Source organism: Lineus longissimus, chromosome 1 (genome assembly GCF_910592395.1).
Source record: "Lineus longissimus chromosome 1, tnLinLong1.2, whole genome shotgun sequence".
Taxonomy (NCBI): domain Eukaryota; kingdom Metazoa; phylum Nemertea; class Pilidiophora; order Heteronemertea; family Lineidae; genus Lineus; species Lineus longissimus.
In genome coordinates this window covers 17,471,688-17,489,177 of record NC_088308.1, presented here as the reverse complement: position 1 = coordinate 17,489,177, position 17,490 = coordinate 17,471,688, and the positions used below count along the sequence as shown (strand labels likewise).

The window sequence follows — 17,490 nt, the reverse complement described above, 5'->3', positions numbered from 1 at the left end:
TCTCATTAGTTCTAGTTGTGACTGTCACATCCCTCTGACGGTGTCTTCATCACCAGAATAGGCTATAAAGGTGGGTAATCCTTCAAAATTCACACAGAAGAGATATTCTCCAGACAAATCAGAGAATGACTCGCACCAAAGGAGAACATGAAATGCTTTAACTATAAGGATTGTATTTTAAGACGATATGTACATTGGACGTGTAAAATCTACCAGAGATTCTAAAAAAAACATTTTCATACAATTTCATTATTCACAGGGCTTCTACAGACATGGTGGGTTCAAAAATACATACAGGAGTTTACCAATAAACGTTACATACACAGGATCTTTACTGGTTGAGTGAGGTTCAAAAATACATTCTGTATTAGTACAAATACAATACAATCTGTATTATATTGCATGTCGCTGAAGATACAAATTAAAAGCAGTCAGACAGGCAAATTTTAAAATGCAAACTTTAGCTCTCCTTGCAGCACACAGATATTTTGAATAAGTTATTCATTGATTGTATTGGACTGCTAACTATTACTGCCATCCTCTGGTAATTAAGTCCCTCATTCATCAAGAACCCATCCAGAACGAGATATGTTGAGTTTGGTGAGTGAACAATGATCCTCAAAATCAAATGATTATTTTGATTTGCAGACACCAGGACGATGCATTTATATGCAAGACTGTCTCAGTATTTTCACACATGTAATTTTGAAAGCCAATTAAATATTTTTAGAACTGCATTACGCTACATGAGCAAGATTGTATACTTTCGTTATGTAGGCCTACCTCAGATGTGGGGATCCAAGAGTGAATGTCAGGCTAACTTTTCCCAGTCTCCTCTTAGGCAACTGGAGTTGTTCCGGATTCTGAGAAATAAAGCAAAGTGCCATGTGCGTTTCACCACTTATGCAAAATTGACAAAGCTCACACATATCAAAAGTTCAGACAATTACATATCTATAGTTATGTACAAAAAAACTTCAGACATCTACATAATATAAAGCTCAGACATCTATATATTCTGTGGTGTTATAGCTTTTCTGTCTTTACTTCTTGGCCCAGATATATTGTACACTTAGCTTAAAGGGATAATATAGGCAGCAGCTAGGCAGGCAAGGTAAAAATACACAAAGACGCCAATAGGGGTCTCTCACATCTCACAGTAGGTTGAAATGATTCATGTTTGTACGAGGAATATATCTAGTGCTGAATCTAACATGACCCAGGGCCCTTACTGTGTACGTCAGTCACCAAAAGATGGCCAAATTAGCCCCTCAGCTCCTGCCTATAGTCCCCCTTTAAGAAAGACGTAATTGAGACAGAATGCACATTATCTACTCGGAGTGGAACGACATTTGACTATGAATAATGTTACAATATTCATTCATATGTTGTCTTACATCCCATATCAATCACTGCCTCAAAGAAATCTACTACTTCACAGAAATATGTGTATGAGAAGGCACATTATAGGTTTTTTTCAATCTTAATTTCTCAATACCTACATGACAGAGAACTAGAAAAACAACCAGCAGTTGATCATTTGCCAAGGAACAGTCTGGCTTAGAATTTAAATGGCTGTCTACAAAATTAACAATTTTCAATCACACAGGCCATCATTAAACTGAGGCAAGACTCAATCTAACTTGGAGTTGGGACTCTATAGCGCTTATGCCGACTGGATCAGCAAGCACAGTATAGCCATATAAAGAACCTAAAGCCAGTTTGTTATACCAGTCCCGAATGTGCCTGAGAGAGAAAGGGTATCCATGAGAACTGTTTGCAACTGTCATAGTAAGTACTTGTATTCTAACTGTCCACCTTCACAAAGACCTTGGGTCTCGTAAAGATCTTTAATGCCTCCTCAATCTCAGCGAGTTTGGCATCGAGTTCCTGTTTCTTCATTCTGACCCTGAGAGTGTCGTTGTGAACCGGTAAATGATTCATTTGTTCAATCAGCTTCTCCTCACCTGTGAAATAAAAAAAATTAAAAAATTTAGCTAATGGGTTATTGTCATATTGTACCACTTCTGTTCATCAGTTATGAATGGCTCCAACAGGGAGCTAACTTCTAATTTAGTCATTAAAATTAAAATGTCGTTGGCAAGTGCTTCTGAGGGATTAGTTCTCAAATAGTGATCACACTGACACAGCACAGGTCGAGCAAAGCATTGCATCAACACACTGAATTGACATTTTCATTCAATGTGTCTGTATCACACCAGGCAATGCAACAAATCATTGTATGATTACATGTATCACAAATTTGACACAGATGCCAATGCTGATGATGGAGATACATCTTCCCATGGGTTTCCAAAAAGCCCTACAAGACTTACTTTCTTTGAGAAGGTCGAGTGTCTTCTTCCTCTCTTCATTCGGCATCTTCTTGTGGCCGGGAGGACAATCTGGATCAGGGGCCTCGGCAATGCGACGCACTTCTTCAGCTTTCCACTCCCTTTGTCGCTTATCCAAGCTGAAAGATTTAAGCTCCGTTTCACAAACAGGAAGAAACGCTGTTGATTAACTAATTATCATGAAATGGCCATTGATACACAATTCTTCTCCTTCTGTATTCAGATTTTCATAACCATATCATTTCTCGGGTCGTGCGAAACAAAATCAAATCGCGGTTCATTGCAGGTCCTCAGTGGTTCTGCAATGCAATTGACCATGACCCCAGTAACACATATCAAATCCCTCCTCTAAGCTCCTGACCATTTTGGTGTCTGCTTGGGAGACAGCAGTGCAGATAGGAGGTGCCGCACAGCTTCAAGCACGGCACCAATGTAGGCCAAGTCACTCTGCATCAAACTGGCACTGGAAAGACGAATCACTCTTTACTTACTATTTTGGGACTACTCCCTTCCTATACGTTTCCATTTCGTCTTCCTGCTTTTTCTTTAGATCGTCCAACATGGATGCGCTCGGTGATCGGCGCATACCTGCATGTTTTACACTCTTACCATTTACTCGGATGAAGTCAATGTCTCGCCGAATCAATTCGACCTGTAATGAAATATGATAAACACATTCACAAGTCGAAAGCGCACAAAATGGAAACAAAATGGCAATGTGACACACTCCTGCTTTCAAAATGATTATGAATCATATACAGTAAGTTTTGAGTTTCATTGGTCATATTGTTCTGTGGTGGCATTTAGGGGGGGGCTATATTAGTGCCGATAAAAAGCTGGGTTAATGATAGTTAAGATGACTTTTGCCAGTCCAGCTGCATGGATGTCTAACTGGAAGCTCCAAGTTACTTACATCGCTTGCACTGGAGGCAGACGGGATCGATGATGTCACAGACGAGGCTGATCGGGGACGTGGAGTCGTCCCGCCATCTGCTGGAGATGGCGGCCTTGATGGACCAGATCGTGAATGGGCACGTAAAAAATTTCTTGATTCTGGCCGAGGTGCTCCTGGTGTGTGCTGAAAGAACAATACCATAAATTAATTTGCACCCCGGCTCAATAGATGTCTATCATGATGGGCATTTCCTATTTCAACGAGCTGCCGGTGCCAGATTTATATGCACAGAAAATCTGCCTTCAGCCGATTTCGAAGTTATCTTGTGTCTCAGCTGGTTGTGTCTCGACGTAATCTTGCATGTTGCAGTGCCTAGCAGACATTTCTAGTGTGACAATAATATTAGGAATTGCTTACTATATCTGTAATTATTATTTCTGTGTTTCTCTCTAGCCCTAGTGAACCCAGACACCCAGGATCGTTAATCATTATACATTTAAACACCTGCCTTTTTAATTGCCCCTTTCCATTGTTTTATAATCTCTATCTTTTAAGCTGTTTGACCCCTTTTATGATCTTCCTGATTAGCAGCTGGTTACTAGGCCCCTGCCCTTGGCCCTGTCTGATAATCTTGTATTGATGCTGCTGTGTACTGATTGGTTGTTTCCTTAATTACTGAGTGCTAGTTGGCTCAGAGCCTGATATTTGGGCTAGGCTATTTACCCATTAGGGGTGTGTGTTATTAGGTATAAATGATGATGTTCAGATGTTGTTAGTAAGTCCTGGCAGATCCAGAAAGCCAGCCTTCACGCTCTGTAGCTAAACAAGACATCTCTCTTGAAAAGCGCCAGAGCATTTTAATTGACTTCACCCTCTGTAGCTAAACAAGACATTTCTCTTGAAAAGCGCCAGAGTATTTTAATTGACTTCACCCTTGATCTTATGGCATGGTAAGATTCTTTTATATCAACTCTTGTTGATACTTTGTGGTGCACCTTATTTTGTAATGCTTCAGTGTTGTAGATGAGAAGTAAGAGTGACATGGATAATAAATAATGTAAATATATATCTTAGTTGGTTTAGTCTGTGGGTTCGAGTTCAGAGTTGCGAAGTTTATACGGTGACAAAATATTATAAGCCCTTTTACCGCTACACTAGCTTGCCATTAGCCCAGTAACTCCAACGTCAACCAATTTTGAAGAAGTTGAGATTGAAATCGATCAGGAATATGGCACAAAATGTATTTTAGAGACACACACAAGGCAACAATCAACTCCAAGCATACGCACCACAATATTTTCAGCAACTCTGGAAGGAACATCACTGTATTTTTCTGATTTCCACAGCGCTTTCACTGGCACAGGTTGTTTCTGTTCCTTATCAGCTTCACGTTCCTTGCTGACTTTCTGAATCTGACGCATACGGCGCCAGTTTTCTTTCATGTGGTCTTTCGGCGGAGGTTCTGAAACAAATACAACCATTCAAACATATTGGCTTTAAAAAACTGAAAACAAGCCTCAACAGAAAAAAACTATTTACATTTCTTCAGAACAAAATATACCTTAATATACCAGAGATATTCTAATCTTTGGGCCCATTTTGTCCAGAGACAACTTTTTATTTCTAACACCAGTAGACACTAGGTTTGGCTAGCGCACCAATGGTACTGGTATTGGTAGTGCAATGTTGTTGCTAAAGTCATTGCGTTGTTCACACCTATGTTATTCATGCTCTAATTCTGTCATCTCTCGTTGGTGTTTCCATTCAATTTGATCTCTCTAATCAGGACACCTCACTATTAAGGGCAGCACATGTCAGTTGTGAGTCTGTCCTTAACAGAGAGGTTCTACTGTACTTACTTGTTCTGGCACTTGATGGCCGTACCCCCTGACCTTCAAGAGAAAGTAACACAGATACTGTCCCTTTGTGGCCATGGGTGGCAATGGCTGAACCTTCCTCGCCCTTTATCCTTTGTGGAGGCATGTGGATGTACTCCGATTGGCTCTTGGAGTCATAGTATGGATGCGGTGGAATAGGACCAGAAATACTCGACTTCCATCCTGAAACCATGGTTGTCATTGAGTACAACAACTTTCAGTGAACCTAAAAATATAACACATGTGAATATAAGGTCAAAGACAATTGAACAAGTGGTAGGCCTATGCATTGGTATTTGATTGTGACCGTACAGCCTCTATAGATTCATGCACTTGATTGGGAACAACGTTTACATGACATAGTGTTGGCTGTCGTCACGTCAACATGCATTTCACGTTACAGTAATGTAGAATGCATGGTGACGTGACGACAGCCAACACTACGTCATGTAAACGTTGTTCCCAATCAAGTGCATGAATCTATAGTTTGCTGCTGGTTCGATGTGGCTTTCCTAAACGGTTTACATGTCTTCTCACTTGTGCAAGGATAGGTCGATCCTAATCTCCATGTTCACGACAGTCAGCCATGGCACTCGCGGAGGGGGGCACTGGACTGACCGACTTTGAAATGTGGTCATTGATGATTGTCATGATGAAGGGCCTAGCCGAAGCATTTATGAATTGTATGTTTCAAGAAAGTGCCACGAATGCCACCAGTGGCAGTGGCCAGTGCATTCAGATTCATCATCACTCATGCATGCAATGCACACGAAATGCCCAAAATGCACTGCATTTTTTCGAAAGGACCTTTTGAATAATCATATTTATCATAGTTGGCATGATAGTCTGCGCCGAAGTAGCCAATTATTTAAAAACAGACACATCACTTATTCAAAGAAACACAATATGAATTACCTTTATGAAAGGAAAGATAAATAAGAAAGGAAAACGTTCCGGTTGCCCAAGTTTTCAGTTGGTTTTCGCCATGATTGTAAGGACAACTTCCGGTCTGGAACACCACAGAAAATAGAAAAATTGCTTCGAAAAATATCGATTGATGCACAAAGTGAACAACTCAAATCACTGAAATATTTTTTAATGATTGTAAAATTATATATGAACTGATCATGCGGAATATTATTGCATAATAGAAACCAATATACGATTTATTGCCTTTCAAAAATTTCAATTGCCTGTGATAAAACTAACGAGACCCGAACGAGAGTTTGTTACCATAGAAACTACGCCATATTTGTTGTGTACATGCAGGTGTCAGTTTTGCATGTCTTCATCAAATTTGTGATAAAAAGACGAAAAATGACAACAAAGAACTCGTAAATTACCACATTTGTGGCATAGTTTAATTGATAAAAGTATCTTAGTTCCTGAAAATACTTTAGGATGTCCCGGGCCGCTGTCACAAAGTCCCGAGCGGACAAAACAAAAGGAGGGACATCAGCTCCAACTCCAGCTGTTCTGCATGAGATTGTGCCTGGAAGGTACAATGATCAAGATTGGTAAGCATGTCAGGAATGGGCAGATCAAATTACCATGTCATCATGCCGTGAAGATGAGAATGTCAGTTGCGTTTGGGTCATCCCAGAAATACGGAAATGTGGAAAAAGTCTTGCTTATTTCGTTTAACTTAATAACTAGTATGACCATCCATAGGCCCCTAGGATTTATTTAGATGACTTCGACTTGAAACTTGCTTTAAAACCTGGTGGACACTGGTGGACACTTGTTTAGGATGACCCTGATCATACACAGTTTCTTTCAATGATAGAATTATTGATTGGTTGTTTGTTTTTAGGGGTTTTATGCTAGATAAAGATGATGGCGATGAATTCATCACAGACATTGTTGAGGACATCTGCAGCAACGCAGTCTCAATTATCTATGACAAATACATTGAAAGACAATTACTACCTTTTACAATCCTTCAAGCAAAGGATGCCATCTTACAAATCATTGAGGTAAGAATTAGGCTCTTCACCAAATACACACCCTTTTTAAACAGTGTGCACTGTCAGCTCCCAAAGTAAGTGAAGCAGTTTCCATCAGTTTGTTTACTGTTTCACAGAATACTCAATATGAACACAATATAAAGTATGCAAAATGTTGCCATGGTGTGTATTAAGGTTCCTTCATTTTGAAATGAAAAGTGTATCGTTATAACATCTTACCAATATTCTGTGCTGCTACTTTAACACTGTGATGTTTTCCTGTTTCCAGTGGCAGTTCTTGATGCAAGATGAAGGAGAGCCAACAATAGAGGATGATGAAACCTGGGTGGAAGATGAAGGTTAGTTAATAGTGGCTTTATCAAGATTAAGCTTGTTTACAGCTGCCTCACTGTAAAAAAGAAGAGAACTTATTGCTTTGACTCTACTTTAGGTAGATTTCAGCTCTGGTCTTTTAATCAAAGTTCTACCTATAAGTCTTAAAGATGGTAAATCAATTATGATAATGAAAGTTACGTAAGTTATTTTCTTTATCAACTAACTATCAGCTCTGGTCTTTTAATCAAAGTTCTACCTATAAGTCTTAAAGATGGTAAATCAATTATGATAATGAAAGTTACGTTAAGTTATTTTCTTTATCAACTAACTATCAAGTATGATCTATTTTTTTCAGAACCAATCCCAGCTATTGCAGATTGTTGGGCGCAGGGTCTGGTGCCAAAGAGATATGTGGCTGGACTGACACCAGAGCCAATCACTGAGGAGCCAACAGAACTTGAAGTCGAAGAGATAGACATGACAGAGTAAGTTAATAATCTGTTGCTGTTCATCAATCAATCATTTGCAATCGACAATTTCCTAAGATATTGTTGAACCGGGTGTGCTTCTTCTTTAAGCAGTAAAAACTGAAAAAAATACAAATTACCCTCATGTGTTAGGGAAACAAAGATAGGTGCGATAGACTTACTTTCAGATTTTCATCGAAGATGTACTTGAATCTTCTTGCCCTTCCTCGATCTCTGGACTTCTTTAAGCAGAAAAAACTGAAAAAAATACAAGTTACCCTCATGTGTTAGGGAAACAAAGAGAGGTGTAATAGACTTATTTTCAGATTTTCATCGAAGATGTACTTGAATCTTCTTGCCCTTCCTCAATCTCTGGAATTCCTTACATGTAGCTCTTATTTTTTCTATCATGGATGCACTAACCCAGAAAATGTTTTGAGACTTCTCAAAAAATTCCAACGCTGTGTATTAGCGGTGTAGCCCATCATTACACAGGTTAAATTTTTTGAAACATTCAATTATATGTACATTTTCCCTATACAGTGAGGTAGCACCTACACCGGAAGCTGCTGATGAGGAAGAAGAAGAGGAAATAAAGGTGGAAGAACCTGAATCATTGCAGCCAGAGGAGACTGAATCACCACCAGAGGACACAAAGGAGCCTGAACCAGAGAGAAAGGTAGCCTTTAATAAACAGACCTACAAACAAAAATTTGATTTGATTCATTACATATATCAAGTGTAAATTTTCAAAAGTAATAATAATTCTACCACTTGACCTTAGAACAACCTAAACTATGGTGCATGTCCCTTGTGGAGAAGAAGAGTAGAGGTAGAAGAGAGCATGAGAGGGTGTAAATTTTGCCTTAGAATATTGGCGCATGTCTGCAGGTTTTGGGAGACAGCTTCTCAGAAACATTGCCTTGTGAATTTGATCAATGATGTGCACACTTCTTTCAGCCTGAGCCACCAAAAGAACAACCAAAGAAAAAGCGGAAGAAATTCCGGCCATACGGAGGACGAATAAATCACGCTGGGTTAGGCGGTATGGTGGAGTCTTTAGAACAGACAGAGATGCGTCTTCTGCAGGAAGAGGCGTCTAACTATAAGATTGCAGGGGAAGACCAAAACAGTAATAACACTCTGATGAATATGCCTGCTTCCTGTCACTCTATTTTAAGGGTATGTACAGCCTTGCGATAAAATCAACTAAACCCAGTGCAGCAGAGACCACAGTTTTGCTCAGTGTGCAGTGGTGCTATGGAACTCCATCCCAAAGAAACTTAAAGACGTGGACAGTATTAAACACATTGCATTCTTATCAGAACACAAAAAGTTGTCTGCTTGCTGAATAATTCACTCTGTATTGCAGGTGCAAGCTGGGCGTCCCCCAGGCAACAAAGATGTCATTTATGATGATCAAGGAAATGTTTTATCCGTGACGAAGTTAGATCCGAGTAAACTGCCATCTCATTTGTAAGTAAAAGTGGTTTACTATTTTCTAATGTCTTGTAGCTGTTTTTGTTTGAATTGGAATTCCAATTGGAACAGATCATCTTGAGAATTCTATATGTGCAAAGAGTGTGTGTCATTCTTTTCTAAAAGACACGGCCTGGATAAGACAGGGTCAGTGAAAGACTAACATGTAACTATCGGCCTCTTTGACTTCCAGTGTGCGGACCACATTCAGTGTGGTTGACCCAGCAGTGGAGGCAGCACAGGCAAGACTTGAAGCCATGAGGACAGGGAGGTTCGTCCCTGCTTCACAAAAGAAGAAGAAAAATAAATTCATGACAGCAATGTTTGCAGCTGCAGGTAAGCAAGATTGAATTTAGAATCGGGCATTCAAGACTAAAAATAATAGGCTGCCTTCTACACGTGGCACTTGTTCAATTGAGTATGTTGTTGTTTTTTGTTTGCTTGAGCTGTTCACTTGACTGTGCTGTTGATATCAAATGCAAAAGTATTGATGGTGGGAGGCTGACCTTGGGGTCACAGCTAGCCCTAACATAATGGAAAACCGATGCTTCAGAACATTTGGTGCTCAGGGCAATGTGTGAGCAGCACTAACAACGACCATGATTTAGCTGAAATGAGAAAATCAAGCGTGGGGATATTGTCCAAGATTTCACATAATTTGGTGGTCGTTTGGTTAACTTGTTCTTTCCTTTCTTCAGCAGAGTCAAAAGTAGATACCAAGGTGAAGGATATCAAGCCCCAGGATGCGGTCCAGTCTCTCCCTGCTCCACTTGTAAGTTACTTGCTGAGAGCACCTGTAGCCCAGACAATAAAATACAGGAAAATTGAACATATTATCATATTAAAATTATCATATTTGTTTTGAGAACTACTCACAAATATCCAAGATTTTCAAACATTAACATAAAAAATGTTATTTTTTGTATTGTTCCTAAACAATATCTTTACTTTTGAGGTGTTGCACGTAAATGAATCAGGTTTCAAATGGGTGGCTTTAATTTTTGTGCCAGTCAGGATACAATGAAGATATCGACCATGGTTACAAATCTATTAAATAGAAAAAATTAAAACGATTCCATAAGCTGACAGCAAAGTTACCAAAAGTTCTGAAAATCATCAATGAAAACAGAATGGCTGTATGTTCTTCTTGATATGTTGTAAAGTATGTTTTCGATGTGAGAAATACGTGTTAACGTCTTGTGTATTTCAGATTGAATGCATGGATATAGCACCCGGTGTTGTAGTGAAAGAAGGCAACCGCATCAAGCGTGGACCAAGACAGTTCGGAAAGACAACGGAAACTGAAGTGAATGCAAATCTACGACCATTGCTCCCTCACCCACCCACGCCCGTTTATACAGCAAGAGACATATTAGACTGTGGGACCCCTGTCTTAAAAATGATCCGTGACTCACCCATCATTCCCCCAATAGCTCACAAACAAGCATCATATTAAGAGATTTTTCAAAACGTTTCTAATAGTTTTAAGATCCATGTGATGCTAGTCTTGTTGTCACAGTTCATGTGACACTGATTTCCTCACTCAGTTTCATTATGAAGTAATACTTGTCAGGCTATTTCTTTCTTCGTGAATGACCTACTCCTTTATCATCCTCTTGTGATGATTCGAGTTTATTGCAAATATGATAGAAAAAGAGCTCAATTGACATTAATCACCCTGACCTCGCCAATGTCGGCTTGAAACTTGTGACTAATTTTCCTTGTTTATCTTCCTTGTGAGGAGCTCCTGCTGAACTGCATATTTGTGCTATAATCCCAGGCTGAATTCTGTGATATTCCCAACCAGGATCTGTTATTAGACTGGGCAGTCAGCCAAGGCAGTGTTTTTTTATCAACTGGTATATTTTTCATCATTAATTCCGTCCCGTTTTATAATACCAGATTGAAAATACACACACTGTTGAGACGATCTTGACCAGGCACGCTGTACATGTACATGTAGTTTCTAAGTACGTATTGTATTGAAACTTCAATGTTGTCCTATAACATTTGTCCAAGAAATGTTTGTTTCTTCCATCCATCAGAATTGATAAGGTTTAATTATATTTTTTAGTCAAAGTGAATTTTGTATGACCAGCGTTCTAAAGTGTACCTTCTCATTTCCTGTTCAAAACTCTGGTGCAGAAGATCGCTATAGCTCGATTTGGTTTGCTGAACACGTGCTTAGGTAGTATTTTTCTATTCAGAAACTCCTGGGGTGGAATTCCATATTAATGACTCATGTATCAGTTTAGAGTTTCATTCAACTTTGCAAAGATACGGACCAAGGTGTGGTAATTGAAGAGGCGTTGTATTGAGCAGGCGAAGTTCACTGTGTTAGGAGAACTATTCGTGTATAAAATTATTGTACGAAATTCTGTTTATAAGGATGAAATTGCTAGCAACTTACATCAGTTTGCAATTCTCTCAATTTTGCCAAGTCTGTCATTGTTGTGATGTATATACCTGTACATATCAGTTATAATGTAAAGATTAGATTTATTTCTACATTCATTGTATTTCCACAAATAAAATCATGTTGTTTGATAAAAATTTGTTGCCCACCTCTTTCAAATCAGTCATCAAAACATGTTTTATATGAAAACATGTGCAGCCCAGCAAGAAGTATTTGATAATGTCGTGTCGTCTGTTGTTAATTTCAAATGACATTACGCAGAACATTTCACTTCGTTGGGTTGTTTTTCCATAACCCAGCTCTCTTTGAGCCCTGAGAGTAAATGAGTAACGCAGCAAGTTGATCAAAATATTGCAATTGTGAAATCTCCACATCAGACATCGTGATGTTATCGACCAGGACATGCACATATATGGAAAGACACAGTCGCAACTTACTTGTAAATCTAGCTATGTTGGATATGACTTAGTCTTGGACATAAGGGTTGCAGTTGTTTCTGCAGGTGTGAAGGGCCAAACTACCTCGCAAAGGTGGGAATTGTCTGGCCGGTTACACACCAACACATGATAGTAGACCAGCTCCAATTTTGAGCATCGCAATGGTTCAAGTGATTGTTGAATGTTCCATCATACATTCATATTGGCTAATGGCAGTTATATTTACACTGCATGTGGCCGTGGGGATTGTGACAGCTCCTGGGTGAGTTAACAGCATGAAATTAGACTCCACAGCACGAATTTTGAATTCATTTAGATTTGAGCTCATCATCACAAGCCAGCCAGTCACAATTTGAAGAAATGAAAGGCACAAACATCCACAATGAATATGTTTAGTTAATTCATTTATTTATCATTGAACACAATTCAGTTTTCAAGTACACACCAGTACACGAATCACAAAATATGACTACAATCTTTTTTAATGGCTCATCTGACAGTTCATCTTTTTAAATGCATCTTCTCTGAAGAAAATCATTCCATCAGTATTTCATACATCTATACTTCTATTAAACAGAATCTATTATGTGAACACATCCAGAGCATGGTACATGTAGGAACAGTTTAACCATGAACTATCATAAATACATAGAGGGACTGCCAGGGAAGAATAAATGCATGAAAGAACTGATAGTGATATGAATAACTTACTACACGCTAAACCAAACTGAGATAGATTTAACAATATGTAAATGCTACATAATCTGCAACTGATTGTCTAAATTTACATATGAGATCATGATATGAAAATAGTTAGGCCTACTACACCTCATTCATCTTATTCAATTCAATATTGTGCGGCAGACCTCTAAATCCACCTTCAGAATTATCCAATGCCGGCAATGGAAGCTATGAACTCGCTCCAGCAATATCTTGGCTGAGTTTTGACATCAACGAGTTAAAATTCTTTCTTAATCCTCTTCGCAGAAGCTTGTACATCTGTTACATTCGCAGTGTCCCCAAACTCCATCTCCTGATGTTCAAAAAGAACACCTTGATCACCTGGACCTATCACATACACTCCTGCAACAGAATAAAGGATGATTAGCTAACCACAATGCAAACACTATAGGCCATTTCTTGTAGCCATTATCAGTGGCGCCATCAAATGACATATTTCTAACAACTATCAACCAAGCCCTCACTACAAAATATTGAAAGGAGGAAAACCAAATTTAGGTTCAGTGGCAGTGCCCTATCGAACTTCTCACTCATAAACTGGTTTGTGTTTGGAATTTTCTCACAAATAGTTTTATTGTCTAAATTTGAAGTGTGCTCCACTCAGGCTGACTGGTTCATGTGTAAGCGCCTCTTCTGCTCCAGGCAAAAGTGGAAGAGGATATGTTCTCACCCCCGAGAAGTCTGCCTTCTCCTTCCATGTTTCCATCTATTTTCTTCTTGTAAATACGAAAAACATTTTGAAAGAAGGCCAATCGAAGCATTCCCAAGGCTGGCATCCATCTCTCTTTAGGTCCATAGAAAACTCGCTGAAATAAAGGAAAGTGCATTTCAAAGTAACACTCACAGACTGTAAAGTACGTCTTGGAGTGGGTGAGGATGAGGGGTATTCTCTGATAAAGTGAGATCAAGGGATTAGCTAACAATTTGTTCATCCGCTTCTTATTCTCAGATTTGATGTGAAATCAACAGTCAACGTTCTATCTTCATTCTTCATGACGGAACAACTGGACAGACAAATTATTCTGTCGTTACTATCCTTGATTTTTGCGACACATCATGAATTAATGATAAAAATCAATATCATTGGAGGACTAAAATTACCTGGTCATCAAGAAATATTTCTCCCTTAAAGTACTTGCGGAAATCCTCGACTCCAAGAACCTGATGGACGACAGCGTAGAGCTTAACACCAAGGGCGTCCAGCTCTGGCTTGAGGGAGGACAGCTCGAGAGCCTCCTGAAAAGAAATCCCTGTAAACATTAGAATGGAAAGGGGGAGGCTAGCCAATTAAGGCGAGCTGGTCGGATAAGTCATGAGCATTTTCATGAATGGGTCATTTTCGATTTGATTGACAAATTGAGGGCTCAATTCCAATACTCTAATTTTCGTTCACCAGTCCCAGGTAGTACGACAAATGTAGTGATGACTTACCTCCCTGCACAAGGATCATCCTGGTCTTCTGACAGCCATGATGACAGCACCATTCTTCTCCCACAGCTCTTTGGCCTGAGGAATACAACGAAAGATTAATTCCACCCGCTGCATTCTTTTACGTGGTTTTAATTCAATGGGCCCAGCAGGCCTTTCAATTCCATAAGCTTGGTCATAGCTTCTATTTTTAACACACTGTGAAAATATTTCAGCACTGACGGAGGAAAATTACAAAATCGCTGAGTGACAATTAAGGGTTTACGTATTTATCTACTGATAATGTTGGAAAACGGTACAGGTACTTGCCATAAATCTTCGTTTCTTGTCATCTGTAATTGTTATCAACTGGGCTTTAGACAGATGTGACAAAGTGGCAGGAGCAGTTGCCATCCATAACCGAGTGGGCAGATTGGTAATGACTGCCAGGCCAGCCACGGTCCCGGCCAGGCCCATCATCCAGGTAGACAAAGCCATGGCAAAGTGTCTCTTTATCCCTGGTCACAAAATAATTTTTACTGGAAGAAAATGAATGATAGGGGTTAACCGACCTAATCGGGAAACAATTACCGAAATCAGAGAAGCATCCGATAAAACACAGAATTATAGGCTGGAATGTCACAAAAGTACTGACGCACTGAAGGTAAATCGAAGCTGGAGCTTCTTGGTGCAACCCAGTTCAATAAATAGTGCATCAGCCATCACCATGGCCAAGATGAATAAAGGTAAGTGGTAAGTGTAAAGTACACAGGATGTACGTGGGAAGTGGTGAGTGTTATAAACACTAAAGCATGGGAAGTTCTTTTTTGGCCTAATCTCAGCACTGAACGTACATCGGAGCTGGAGCTTCTAGGGTGCAACCTAGTTCGTATACTAGTTACCGAAAACATGAAAAACACCCCCTAAAAACACTAATCAATAAATAAGGCCGATTATCACTGATAAGGAGTTCCTTATCAGCCGTGAGAGGGTTGGTTAAAAATGAGAGGTGCTGCATGGCATTGGCACGCCTTGTTTGCAATGCTGTATAACATCTCCCATTGTTTCCCGAGCGCATAAAGCATCGGTTGGAGTATCCCTAATCCTAATTAACAGAAATTGCAAGAATTTTGATCAAAATCACAATTAGCTGGCTGAATCTACGGTGTAAACAAGTGCACGTGGTTTCCAAGCCCGGCGATCTATTTTCGACGTACGCATATTTTATGAAAATTAGCAAACCTCTCTCGTTTTATAGTTCTTTGAAGAATGGTCCAAATCGCGTATCATGGCGGATACTGAAAAGTTGTTGGAAATTCGGAGAGACGAAGTCATCGGGTTTGGGTTCTCTATTCTCGGAGGTTACGGCTCTGAGCTGCCACCTGTTATTTTCGATATCCTCAAGGGATCACCGGCCTGCCGCTGCAGTCAGGTACAACCTTCACGCTTTATTCAACCATGTAAACAACTACTCCGTCGCCGTCAGGCACAACCAGGCAGTTCTTACATACATGAACATGTACATCCGATCCGTACTGTCTGTACACTGAAAGTAGGCTAAACGTTTATAATCATAGCATGCCATATGGGGCCATCGGTGTTCCATGCAGTGTTCTTTCATGGTGTAATTGATGTATCCGTCACAGGATTTTGCACCTAAATCCATGGGCCCTGCCGCCCCTGCCCTTTGGCCTTTGCTTGTCCAAACACCAAGTCAAAACAAGGCTGCCGTGCAGCATGGGGGCCATTGGGTGGTACTGGTAGGTGGAACCATATTGAGGTAGCTTGGACATGGAAGGTGGTGGATTATAACCGTCCATACTGTACTACCATACCTCGTGGTGACCTACTAGAAGGCTAGGTAAGGGTCAGGATAATAATCTATCTGTAGGCCTACGATAGGTTTTTACGGGCTGTGGCTTTTAAGTCAGTCATTTGTCTGGCCTCTTTGGCCGTGAAAACCTATTTTATTTTTCGGCTGTGTGAGCGCTTTCGTTGGGACTTGTCAGAACGAAAGTGAGACCAGTTGGCATCTCACTGCAGCAATTTCAGTTTTGGCATCGACAGAATGGTACAATGCTTGCTCCATCCAGCTCTTCATTGTTAGTTCATTGTGCGACGATGTAACTCATTTCATTTGCTTATTTTCCATAGCTTGAAATTGGCGATGTGATCCTGCAAGTGAATAATGTTGATGTTACCTACATGACGACGAAGGAGGGTAGGCACTGTTACGACTCTCATCCTTTGCATCTCCTATCAGTGTGCATGGTGTCGTCATCATAATTTTACATTCATTTCTTGCTCTTGTTTCTTCAAGTAGATAATAATGTCATAGGATTAAGAAATCTTTTAACATGGTACGTATTACAAACTGGAATTTGTACCACATTCTTATATAAACACCTCTCTTAATAGATTTTGAATAAAAATTATGGAATGTTTCTACACTTCTACATAGTTATCATCATCACTGGCTAACTAACATGACAATTTTGACCATTTGTCGACTAAAATGTTGGTACTTGTTGTATCTTGGTTGCAGCCTTTAGTTAACCATTTTTCTTGTCAAGGCAGATGGAAAAAGTGCTGTTTTATATAATTAATCAACACTATCTTTAGGATGACATGGTTGAGGTACACAGACATGGCAGAGCAGCAGCTAAAACATGTTTCACACCAATTGTGACTCGCTCTACCAAAACTAGGCGCTTGTCGCATCTGAACTCGACAGGTTGATACGGACTTGTTGTTCATTTCCCTATTGTAGACCTTTTGTGAAATCTATTACAAACTGATTTGGTCACATTTCACAAAAGGTCTACAATAGGGAAATGAACAACAAGTCCGTATCAACCTGTCAAGTTCAGATGTGACAAGCGCCTAGTTTTGGTAGAGCGGGTCACAATTGTCACAGTCTATCAGCTTGTATTGTAAGGTATCTCATCTCTTTGGGAATGAAAGTGACTGTTGATCGGTAATAAAAAGCATTTCATTTCATGCGATGATAACCAATAAAAAGGTGGTTAATACAATCTTATGAGCAAGACTGTATGTGTCTGCATGTTTGCATACATCGTATAAATTTAGGCAGAGCATGTGGTTCATCTGAACTGTCAAGTTGCTGGCATGATG

At 39.7% G+C, this 17,490-nt stretch overlaps 4 protein-coding genes across 10 annotated transcripts in view; 2 read left to right on the top strand and 2 right to left on the bottom strand.

The window, feature by feature from the left end:
* Positions 1 to 153: 153 nt before the first annotated feature.
* On the bottom strand, positions 154 to 6,125 carry LOC135489305 (enkurin domain-containing protein 1-like). The gene is made up of 7 exons (XM_064774604.1): positions 6,042 to 6,125; positions 5,109 to 5,352; positions 4,539 to 4,711; positions 3,268 to 3,432; positions 2,846 to 3,006; positions 2,337 to 2,473; positions 154 to 1,967 (listed from the first exon to the last, which is right to left on the bottom strand). The coding sequence occupies exons 2-7, from the start codon at positions 5,326 to 5,328 to the stop codon at positions 1,807 to 1,809; spliced, it is 1,017 nt and encodes a 338-aa protein (XP_064630674.1). The 5' UTR covers positions 5,329 to 5,352; positions 6,042 to 6,125; the 3' UTR covers positions 154 to 1,806.
* A 257-nt stretch (positions 6,126 to 6,382) lies between these two features.
* LOC135491783 (uncharacterized protein C2orf81 homolog) lies at positions 6,383 to 11,907 on the top strand. 2 transcript variants are annotated; one of them, XM_064777904.1, is made up of 10 exons: positions 6,383 to 6,643; positions 6,940 to 7,102; positions 7,362 to 7,431; positions 7,764 to 7,893; positions 8,419 to 8,554; positions 8,836 to 9,057; positions 9,248 to 9,351; positions 9,548 to 9,690; positions 10,056 to 10,126; positions 10,565 to 11,907. In XM_064777904.1, the coding sequence occupies exons 1-10, from the start codon at positions 6,528 to 6,530 to the stop codon at positions 10,808 to 10,810; spliced, it is 1,401 nt and encodes a 466-aa protein (XP_064633974.1). In that variant the 5' UTR covers positions 6,383 to 6,527; the 3' UTR covers positions 10,811 to 11,907. The 2 variants fall into 2 exon arrangements, with proteins under 2 accessions (XP_064633974.1, XP_064633965.1); XM_064777895.1 differs by having other exon boundaries at positions 10,053 to 10,126.
* A 683-nt stretch (positions 11,908 to 12,590) lies between these two features.
* Positions 12,591 to 15,339, bottom strand: LOC135491684 (peroxiredoxin-like 2A). Of its 2 annotated transcripts, none has more exons than XM_064777816.1 (6): positions 15,258 to 15,339; positions 14,686 to 14,894; positions 14,380 to 14,454; positions 14,050 to 14,184; positions 13,619 to 13,754; positions 12,591 to 13,290 (listed from the first exon to the last, which is right to left on the bottom strand). In XM_064777816.1, the coding sequence occupies exons 2-6, from the start codon at positions 14,851 to 14,853 to the stop codon at positions 13,166 to 13,168; spliced, it is 639 nt and encodes a 212-aa protein (XP_064633886.1). In that variant the 5' UTR covers positions 14,854 to 14,894; positions 15,258 to 15,339; the 3' UTR covers positions 12,591 to 13,165. The 2 variants fall into 2 exon arrangements, with proteins under 2 accessions (XP_064633886.1, XP_064633794.1); XM_064777724.1 differs by having other exon boundaries at positions 15,210 to 15,324.
* A 295-nt stretch (positions 15,340 to 15,634) lies between these two features.
* The window catches only part of LOC135489265 (PH and SEC7 domain-containing protein-like), a 56,066-nt gene continuing 54,210 nt past the window's right edge, over positions 15,635 to 17,490 (top strand). For all 5 annotated transcript variants that reach the window (XM_064774557.1, XM_064774547.1, XM_064774564.1 and 2 more), the window contains exons 1-2: positions 15,635 to 15,787; positions 16,510 to 16,576. In XM_064774557.1, the coding sequence (XP_064630627.1) occupies positions 15,644 to 15,787; positions 16,510 to 16,576 (211 nt within the window). In that variant the 5' untranslated portion in view covers positions 15,635 to 15,643. The remainder of the gene's footprint in view (positions 15,788 to 16,509; positions 16,577 to 17,490) is intronic.